Source organism: Pseudophryne corroboree, chromosome 7 (genome assembly GCF_028390025.1).
Source record: "Pseudophryne corroboree isolate aPseCor3 chromosome 7, aPseCor3.hap2, whole genome shotgun sequence".
NCBI classification, from domain to species: domain Eukaryota; kingdom Metazoa; phylum Chordata; class Amphibia; order Anura; family Myobatrachidae; genus Pseudophryne; species Pseudophryne corroboree.
Genome location: NC_086450.1, coordinates 510478653 through 510490240, shown reverse-complemented (window position 1 = coordinate 510490240; position 11588 = coordinate 510478653). Strand labels below are relative to the sequence as shown.

At 42.5% G+C, this 11588-nt stretch overlaps 1 protein-coding gene across 1 annotated transcript; it reads right to left on the bottom strand.

The window, feature by feature from the left end:
- Window positions 1-5939: 5939 nt before the first annotated feature.
- LOC134943964 (tripartite motif-containing protein 75-like) lies at window positions 5940-7932 on the bottom strand. The gene has a single exon (XM_063932517.1). It carries the CDS (start codon window positions 7930-7932, stop codon window positions 6346-6348), a length of 1587 nt encoding a protein of 528 aa, XP_063788587.1. The 3' UTR covers window positions 5940-6345.
- Between the last annotated feature and the right edge of the window lie 3656 nt (window positions 7933-11588).

Here is an 11588-nt window from a genome sequence, read left to right as displayed (position 1 = left end):
GAGAATATACAGTATATGGATACAATGTAACACTACAGACACTGGGGCTGTGTGAGAATATACAGTGTTTGGATACAATGTAACACTACAGACACTGGGGCTGTGTGACTGAGAATACACAGTGTATGGATACAATGTAACACTACAGACACTGGGGCTGTGTGACTGAGAATATACAGTGCATCGATACAATGTAACACTACAGACACTGGGGCTGTGTGACTGAGAATATACAGTGTATGGATACAATGTAACACTACAGACACTGGGGCTGTGTGACTGAGAATATACAGTGTATGGGTACAATGTAACACTACAGTCACTGGCTGTGTGACTGAGAATATACAGTGTATGGATACAATGTAACACTACAGACACTGGAGCTGTGTGACTGAGAATATACAGTGTATGGATACAATGTAACACTACAGACACTGGGGCTGTGTGACTGAGAATATACAGTGTACGGATACAATGTAACACTACAGACACTGGGGCTGTGTGACTGAGAATATACAGTGTACGGATACAATGTAACACTACAGACACTGGGGCTGTGTGACTGAGAATATACAGTGGATGGATACAATGTAACACTGCAGACACTGGGGCAGTGTGACTGAGAATATACAGTGTATGGATACAATGTAACACTACAGACACTGGGGCTGTGTGACTGAGAATATACAGTGTATGGGTACAATGTAACACTACAGTCACTGGCTGTGTGACTGAGAATATACAGTGTATGGATACAATGTAACACTACAGACACTGGAGCTGTGTGACTGAGAATATACAGTGTATGGATACAATGTAACACTACAGACACTGGGGCTGTGTGACTGAGAATATACAGTGTATGGATACAATGTAACACTACAGACACTGGGGCTGTGTGACTGAGAATATACAGTGTATGGATACAATGTAACACTACAGACACTGGGGCTGTGTGACTGAGAATATACAGTGTATGGATACAATGTAACACTACAGACACTGGGGCTGTGTGACTGAGAATATAGAGTGGATGGATACAATGTAACACTGCAGACACTGGGGCAGTGTGACTGAGAATATACAGTTTATGGATACAATGTAACACTACAGACACTGGGGCTGTGTGACTGAGAATATACAGTGTATGGGTACAATGTAACACTACAGTCACTGGCTGTGTGACTGAGAATATACAGTGTATGGATACAATGTAACACTACAGACACTGGGGCTGTGTGACTGAGAATATACAGTGTATGGATACAATGTAACACTACAGACACTGGGGCTGTGTGACTGAGAATATACAGTGTATGGATACAATGTAACACTACAGACACTGGGGCTGTGTGACTGAGAATATACAGTGTATGGATACAATGTAACACTACAGACACTGGGGCTGTGTGACTGAGAATATACAGTGTATGGGTACAATGTAACACTACAGTCACTGGCTGTGTGACTGAGAATATACAGTGTATGGATACAATGTAACACTACAGACACTGGAGCTGTGTGACTGAGAATATACAGTGTATGGATACAATGTAACACTACAGGCACTGGGGCTGTGTGACTGAGAATATACAGTGTATGTTTACAATGTAACACTACAGACACGGGCTGTGTGACTGAGAATATACAGTGTATGGATACAATGTAACACTACAGACACTGGGGCTGTGTGACTGAGAATATACAGTGTATGGATACAATGTAACACTACAGACACTGGGGCTGTGTGACTGAGAATATACAGTGGATGGATACAATGTAACACTGCAGACACTGGGGCAGTGTGACTGAGAATATACAGTGTATGGATACAATGTAACACTGCAGACACTGGGGCTGTGTGACTGAGAATATACAGTATATGGATACAATGTAACACTACAGACACTGGGGCTGTGTGACTGAGAATATACAGTGTATGGATACAATGTAACGCTACAGACAATGTAACACTACAGACACTGGGGCTGTGTGCCTGAGAATATACAGTGTATGGATACAATGTAACACTACATACAATGTAACACTACAGACACTGGGGCTGTGTGACTGAGAATATACAGTGTATGGATACAATGTAACACAACAGACACTCGGGCTGTGTGACTGAGAATATACAATGTATAGATACAATGTAACACTATAGTCACTGGGGCTGTGTGACTGAGAATATACAGTATATGGATACAATGTAACACTACAGACACTGGGGCTGTGTGAGAATTTACAGTGTATGGATACAATGTAACACTACAGACACTGGGGCTGTGTGACTGAGAATATACAGTATATGGATACAATGTAACACTACAGACACTGGGGCTGTGTGACTGAGAATATACAGTGTATGGATACAATGTAACACTACAGATACTGGGCTGTGTGACTGAGAATATACAGTGTATGGATACAATGTTACACTACAGACACTGGGGCTGTGTGACTGAGAATATACAGTGTATGGATACAATGTAACACTACAGACACTGGGGCTGTGTGACTGAGAATGTATAGTGTATGGATACAATGTAACACTACAGACTCTGGAGCTGTGTGACTGAGAATATACAGTGTATGGATACAATGTAACACTACAGACACGGGCTGTGTGACTGAGAATATACAGTGTATGGATACAATGTAACACTACAGACACTGGGGCTGTGTGACTGAGAATATACAGTGTATGGGTACAATGTAACACTACAGTCACTGGCTGTGTGACTGAGAATATACAGTGTATGGATACAATGTAACACTACAGACACTGGAGCTGTGTGACTGAGAATATACAGTGTATGGATACAATGTAACACTACAGGCACTGGGGCTGTGTGACTGAGAATATACAGTGTATGTTTACAATGTAACACTACAGACACGGGCTGTGTGACTGAGAATATACAGTGTATGGATACAATGTAACACTACAGACACTGGGGCTGTGTGACTGAGAATATACAGTGTATGGATACAATGTAACACTACAGACACTGGGGCTGTGTGACTGAGAATATACAGTGGATGGATACAATGTAACACTGCAGACACTGGGGCAGTGTGACTGAGAATATACAGTGTATGGATACAATGTAACACTGCAGACACTGGGGCTGTGTGACTGAGAATATACAGTATATGGATACAATGTAACACTACAGACACTGGGGCTGTGTGACTGAGAATATACAGTGTATGGATACAATGTAACGCTACAGACAATGTAACACTACAGACACTGGGGCTGTGTGCCTGAGAATATACAGTGTATGGATACAATGTAACACTACATACAATGTAACACTACAGACACTGGGGCTGTGTGACTGAGAATATACAGTGTATGGATACAATGTAACACAACAGACACTGGGGCTGTGTGACTGAGAATATACAATGTATAGATACAATGTAACACTATAGTCACTGGGGCTGTGTGACTGAGAATATACAGTATATGGATACAATGTAACACTACAGACACTGGGGCTGTGTGAGAATTTACAGTGTATGGATACAATGTAACACTACAGACACTGGGGCTGTGTGACTGAGAATATACAGTATATGGATACAATGTAACACTACAGACACTGGGGCTGTGTGACTGAGAATATACAGTGTATGGATACAATGTAACACTACAGACACTGGGGCTGTGTGACTGAGAATATACAATGTATGGATACAATGTAACACTACAGACACCAGGGCTGTGTGACTGAGAATATACAGTATATGGATACAATGTAACACTACAGACACTGGGGCTGTGTGACTGAGAATATACAGTGTATGGATACAATGTAACACTACAGACACTGGGGCTGTGTGACTGAGAATATACAATGTATGGATACAATGTAACACTACAGACACCAGGGCTGTGTGACTGAGAGTATACAGTGTATGGATACAATATAACACTACAGACACTGGGGCTGTGTGAGAATATACAGTATATGGATACAATGTAACACTACAGACACTGGGGCTGTGTGACTGAGAATATACAGTGTATGGATACAATGTAACACTACAGACAATGTAACACTACAGACACTGGGGCTGTGTGACTGAGATTATACAGTGTATGGATACAGTGTAAAACTACAAACACTGGGGCTGTGTGACTGAGAATATACAGTGTAAGGATACAATGTAACACTACAGACACTGGGCTGTGTGACTGAGAATATACAGTGTATGGATACAATGTAACACTACAGACACTGGGGCTGTGTGACTGAGAATGTACAGTGTATGGATACAATGTAACACTACAGACACTGGGGCTGTGTGACTGAGAATATACAGTGTATGGATACAATGTAACACTACAGACACTGGGGCTGTGTGACTGAGAATATACAGTGTATGGATACAATGTAACACTACAGACACTGGGGCTGTGTGACTGAGAATATACAGTGTATGGATACAATGTAACACTACAGACACTGGGGCTGTGTGACTGAGAATATACAGTGTATGGATACAATGTAAAACTACAGACACTGGGGCTGTGTGACTGAGAATATACAGTGTATGGATACAATGTAACACTACATACACTGGGGCTATGTGACTGAGAATATACAGTGTACTACAGAGCCGGCCCTAACTAATATGATGCCCTAGGCAAAATTTTGGCTGGTGCCCCCTAGTACCACCGCTGGTTCCGCCTCTGACCTTGCACCTCTTTCCCAGCACCATTACCCGTCACCCATAGCAGTCCTTATTTTGGTGTTTGTACTCCCTATATTTTAATTAGGAACAGTTCGCACATTTGGCGCACAGCCCAAAAAGGGGGGTGTTTTTGCTGGCAAGGGGCATGGCCACACAATAGTAACCCCAATTCCAATTACGCCACACAGTACTTCAACTTTATTCACATTTCATCATGCGATAGTGTCCATAATTCATATTACATCCCACAGTAGTATCACTTTACCTTATAAACGTTACTCCTCACAATAGAGCCCCTTATTCACATTACATCACACTGAATTGCTCCTTATTCACATTACACCACACCCTATTGCTCTTTATTCACAGTAGATGACACAGTAGTGCCCTTTCTATATGCAACGCCACATAGTAGAGCACTTTATACACATAATGCCACACATTAGTAATGCATTTATACACCTAATTCCACACAGTAATGCCCCTTACACATGTGAGACACCTTATTAATATCCTTATAAACATAATGCGCCTTACACATTATGACAACCTTTATTAATGCCCTTTTACACATAATGTCCCTTACACATATGCCGCACATTATTAATGCCCTTATACACATATTGACACACATAGTGCCTCCTACACATTTGCTGCACATTATTAGTGCCCCTGTACACATAATGACACACATACAGTAGTACCCTCTTACACATATATGCCGCACATTATTAATGCCCTTAAACACATAATAACACACATAGTGCCCCTTACACATATGTTGCACATTATTAATGCATTTTTACATGACACACATAATGCTCCTTACACATATTCTGAACACTACTGCACAACCAACCCATTCACATGCACACAGCACTCACACTGCCACTAACACTGTGACCTCTGCCTCTGCTTGGATACAGATGTGTCCTCATAAATCTTGCCTCAATGCTAACGTCGGGCACATCTTTTTTTTTAATGAAAATGCATCTTATTTGCATTGCTATGTGGCTAGGATGCACAAGCAGCTTCTGCTGATTAAAATGATATACAGCATGCCTATATACTCTGTGCGACTGTGGCTGTATCTGCATATGAAATGCTACGCACAGAATATAGGCATGCCGCATATCATTTTAATCAGCAGAAGCTGCTGATGCCCCTAGGCATATCAAATGCCCTAGGCAATTGCCTAGTTTGCCTATGCCTATGGCCGGCTCTGAGTGTACAGATACAATAACAGAATTATCTGCCACCTGTATATGACATTACTAGTAATATAAGTGAGTACCATTCAGTGTGAAGTGATTGGTCAGTAATATTATTTTCCAGCATACAGGAAATATTTCTATATGGTACAAGTAGAAAAGTAACTGGGATCTATTTATTACTTATTATACTGCAGTTTATCTGTGCAGACAGTAATAGATGACATCATTAGCACACTTATCATGTTTATATACTGTATATAATAATATAGGGCCATTTATCCAGAAACTTATTTAATGCATATCAATAAAAATGAAGCATTGTTTATTATGAGATCAGCCCAATTTATTACCATACTGTCTGTAGATTTTTGCAGATCATACTCTGATTTCTTCAGGACGTCTCCTTGTTATAACTTAGCATTTATTTTACTATTGTGATGCAGCATTTGTCATAGAGAAAGAATGCAGCATATAGGGGCTCAGTGAAGGTGGCGGAGAAGGTGTGTAAGTGTCTGATGGGGTCACACAGCTGATAGAAGGACAGACGCCCGGCCTCATAGTCCAGGTATATCCCCACTGTCTGCACAGAAGAACCTGGACCCCATTTCTCTATTTCTTTATGTATATTATTATGACTTGTTCCCAAGAAATTTAGTAGGAACAGACTCCATGACTTGTCATTATAACCAATGCAAGATTTAGGACCATCTACCTTTCTCTCTATACTGTGACCGGCCACCCCTATCAGCCACTTCTTTGCTTTACTCACATCTAATTCCCAGTAATGTCTCCCAGATGAGAAGCTACAGGAGCTAAACACCTGCCGGACTATAAACCTCTCTGGTCCAGGTCGTCGCTTCTGATATACATCAGTATAAGATGCAGATCTGTGATCCCTTGATATAATAATGTTATTATTAGCTGTCTTTATATCCAGTAACATGTCTGCTTTCTCCATCACTGAGAGCTGTCTCTTTCTCTGTAGATCCATCAGATTATCAGCCAAGTGTAAAAGTCCCCTGTGTAACATCTGTGAGATTATTCCCTTATCCACACATCCAGTATCTCTTACATTACTGGTGACATCACAGCTCCTCTGACTGATGACATCACTCTCTGGTTCTTTCTTCAGGAAAGTTAATGGATCAGTGATAATATTACACATCTCCTCAATGCTACTAATCTTCCTGGACAGCTCGTCCTTCTGTGTCTCCAGCTGTGTGATCAGATCAGAGACTGAGAGTGACATCTGCTCTTCCTGTCTGGAGATCTCACTCAGGACCTGCCTCTCCAGGGTGTCTAACTTCTCCCTGATCTCTCTGAACAGATCAGTGACTCTCTTAGTGACATTGGTGGCTTTCTCCTTCTCCTCTCTCATGTGATCCTGCAGACGCTGCCCTCTCCTCTCAGTCTCCTCTCTCTCAGACTTCAGTGTCTCAGTGACTGATTTCAGTGTCTCTTTTTTCTTTTCATAGACCATACTCAGAAGCTCCACATGGTGACCCCGATGGTCTCCGGCCACACAGCAGGACATACAGATAGCGGCTGAGTCCTCAGAGCAGTAATACTTCACTGTCTCCTTGTGTATGGAGCATTTTCTGACCTCAAAGGAAACAGTGGGTTCAGTTAAAACATGTTCAGCAGATTTACTGTGTTTGCTCAAGTGTTTGTCACAAAATGAAGCATCACACTGCAGACATGTTTTAGTAGCCGGCATAGGAGAGTCACAGTAAGTACAGAAGATCCGGGTCTCCTCCGGCTCTGGGTGACTACATAGGAAACGTTCCACAATGTTACTCAGCTTCCTGTTCTTTTCCAGTGCCGGGCGTTCCTGATACTCTGCCCTGCATTCCGGACAGGAATAGACTCCAGCTCCCTCCTGTGTATCCAGCACACTCACAATACAGTCCTGGCAGAAGTTGTGCCCACATCTCAGGTATACAGGGTCTGTGTAAGTGCTCAGGCAGATGGAGCAGCTCAGCTCAGCTCCCAGCATTGCAGACGCCATTCTAGGAAACAGGAAGAAATGAAACAAAACTTTCTCATGCTACAGATCAGTGCAGAGGGAGGGGCTGAGCAGTAACGTCCACAGACAGAGATATGTGATGACAGTGACAGTACACCTGGGAATAGCTGTGTGGGGAGAGAGTAGAGCTGAGATATACTGTTTACAGGCCTATGTATAAAAAGGAGATAACCTTATTCTCTGGTGAGTTAGGGCTTCTGGAGAAACTATTTGCTGAGATTTTTCTGGTAAAAATGCCCCCGTGCTAGTTCTGCCACATTCCTCTTATCACTAGCGCCACCTCTTGGTGGTGATAGAATTGCCAGTCTATTGCAAAGTATTGAAAACTTTTTTTCAACAACAATTAAAGATTCTTTTTTTATTTGTAAAATAAATTAAATTCATCTTTTGATTATAATAAATTGGAGCAGGAAACCCAGGCCCGGCTACCTGGTGGCGTGTGAGTAGATGCAGGCAGGGCTAGCTGGAGAACAGGTGAGGCTCCTCTTACTCCTCCCAGCCAGTGTTACCTGAGGGTTGGGTATCACTGAGCTGCACTGGTAATATGTAAATTATAGTAATACAAGATTCTGTATCAACGGAATAAGCAGAGATTGTAAATCCTCATTATTGCAGCCTATTTATATATATTACTCATACTAGGCCTGGTTCTGCTTCGGATGCAAAGTGACTGTGAGTGTGGGTGGCTGCGGTGGCCAGAGTTATGCTAAGGCGAGTAACCATGCTGCATGAATCAGGAGCCATATCGCCCGCTTTGTTACCACCCGCATCAACATAATTAATTTCTTCACTTACACCCTGTCAGGTCCGGGTGTTTTTGTGAATCCGTTAACCCGGGACCAACCACAGGTGTAGGTGTTCAGTTCAGTTTCATATATTTATTGAAAATAACAATTCAGTAAAGTGGTAAATGGCAAGTTATTAATCATCATAATATACTGACGTATTGCATGAATAATAGAAATAATATGCAGGATATATCTTAAAGAAAAAATAAAAGAAATGTTCATGGAATTGCATTTAAAACAGGCTGGAAAATAAATGTTGAATTGTCCAAATATAAACAAGCTTTGATGCTGAACGGCAGAATGTGTTTAACTGGGTAATGCAGACATGAAGAAATAACTGTAAGGATTTGCAATGAAGTTTTGAGAGGTAACTGAGAGACTGTGAAGAATTATCCTTGTAATGTCAACATAGAAAGTAAAAGTACTAAATTGGGTTACTTGCGAGTTCCTGAGATCACTGTGAGACTGTAGCAGATGCTATAAGTGATGAACGGGTTAAATGCAGAGCAGAACAAACGAACAGCTGAAGTTAGTGGAATCCTCCAAACTCTGTATGGTTGAAAGCAGGCAGACAGGGTTTCCTCATGCAAGACTCTGGGAATCCAATTGTTACCAGTAGGTGCGTGATTAACTGACAGCACAGCGGGGAGCCGGTGGATCTTTAGCAGTGAAGGCTGCCGACGGGCCTCTGGGAACGGAGGCGATATCTGGACCACGGGAATCACACAGGAATGCACGGAGAGAGCTCAGAGCTAGAGCACAGCGTTGATACAACAAAGCACTGGCCCAGAGTAACATAATCCCAGCCTACTTAAAGGCAGCACAAGCACGGGATTGGCTTACACCAGCCCACAGGTGTTTTCACAAGTGCTCTGTATTACCTATTTGGTCTCCAACATGGCCACCTCCTATACAGCAGACACATAGCAGTGCCTTAGGCCATTTGGTCCCCGCACTCCCAGTTCCCAGACTCTGCATTACCTGTGCCACTGATCACGCCGCGTCCCCACACGGGCGCACAGCACCGCGAGCAACCGCACTGGCAACGGATGAACACCAGAACCCGTAAAGGTGAGAGACCGGTTCGTGACAGTACCCCCTCTTCTACGGGTGGTCTCCGAACACCTTTGAACCTTATCAGGATTTTTGGAGAAGTATTTCTGTACCAGTCTTGGAGCATGAACATCTTCAGAGAAAACCCAGGATCTCTCCTCCGGACCGTAACCCTTCCAGTCGACCAAAAACTGTAAACGTCCATATCGAGAACGTGAGTCTACAATCTCTTTAACTTCAAATTCCTCATCTTGCACAGAGTCAACTTTAGGAGATTTGGACTGGGTAGTACGAAACTTATTGAGAATCAAAGGCTTCAATAAAGATGTATGAAAGGCGTTAGGAATTCTCAAAGATGGTGGCAACTTGACTTTGTATGACACAGGATTGAGTACCTTTACAATGGGAAATGGACCAATAAACTTGGGAGCAAATTTCTTAGAAGGAACTTTGAACCTGAGATTGCGCGTAGAAATCCAAACTTGGTCCCCCACCTTGTAATTCGGTACAGCTTTACGTTTTCTATCTGCGAAAGATTTATAACGAGCGGAAGTTTTGACCAACGACTTACGCACACAACTCCAGATTCTAGATAGACATTGAAGTTCTTGATCTGCTGCTGGAACCTCTAGGGCTGGCAATGGATGGAACTCTGGCACACGAAAATGAAAGCCGAAGTTAATATAAAAGGGCGTAGATTCTGAAGATGAATGGTAGAGATTATTATGAGCAAATTCTGCCAATGGAAGGTAGTCAACCCAGTCATCCTGTGAGGACGATATATATAGCCGGAGAAATGTTTCAAGGTCTTGGTTGACTCTCTCAGTTTGTCCATCTGTCTGAGGATGATATGCAGAAGAAAAATTCAACTTGACATTTAAAGATGAACAAAGCGACCTCCAAAACTTGGCCACAAACTGTGTTCCCCGATCAGAGATGATCTCTCGAGGAAGGCCATGCAACTTGAAGATTTCAGAGATGAACAATCTGGCTAGTAAAGGGGCCGATGGTAACCCGGTTAATGGAATGAAATGTGCTATTTTCGAAAATCGATCCACTATCACCCAAATGGTGTTTCGCCCTTTTGATGGAGGTAGATCGGTCACGAAATCCATTGAGATATGAGTCCATGGTTGTTTGGGTATGGATAATGGATGTAATAAACCTGGTGGAGAATTTCTTGGACTCTTATGTTGGGCACATTTAGGACATGCTGCTATAAACTCTTGGACATCGGCTTTGAGACGTGGCCACAAATAAGACTGTTGAATAAATTTGAGAGTCTTTAGAACCCCAGGATGACCCATGAAGGAAGAAGAGTGAGCCCAGGTAAGCAGCCGTTTATGAAGATTTGTGGCAACAAAGGTCTTGCCAAGCGGAGGAACTGGAGAGGTTCGAGTCATTAAAAAGGACGTAGGTTCACAATGGCTTGATTCGTGGTAGCATCATTTGATTCAGAAGAAGCAAAGGACCGAGAAAGGGCATCTGCCTTTTTGTTCTGAGACCCTGGTCGATAGGTGAGCTTGAAATTAAATCGTGTGAAGAAAAGCGCCCATCGAGCTTGTCGTGGATTCAAGCACTGAGCTGACTGCATATATAGAAGATTCTTATGATCAGTATAAACTGTAATGCGATGTTGTGCTCCTTCTAGAAGGTATCTCCACTCCTCAAATGCCAACTTGATGGCAAATAATTCTTGCTCACCGATTGCATAATTACGTTCTGCCGGGAGGAACTTACGGGAGAATTATCCGCAGGGATGGACCTTTTTATCTTCAAAGACTTGTGACAACACAG

Bases quoted from the DNA above. Each gene is read 5' to 3' on its own strand.
- LOC134943964 (XM_063932517.1), bottom strand. From the start codon at position 7,932: ATGGCGTCTGCAATGCTGGGAGCTGAGCTGAGCTGCTCCATCTGCCTG.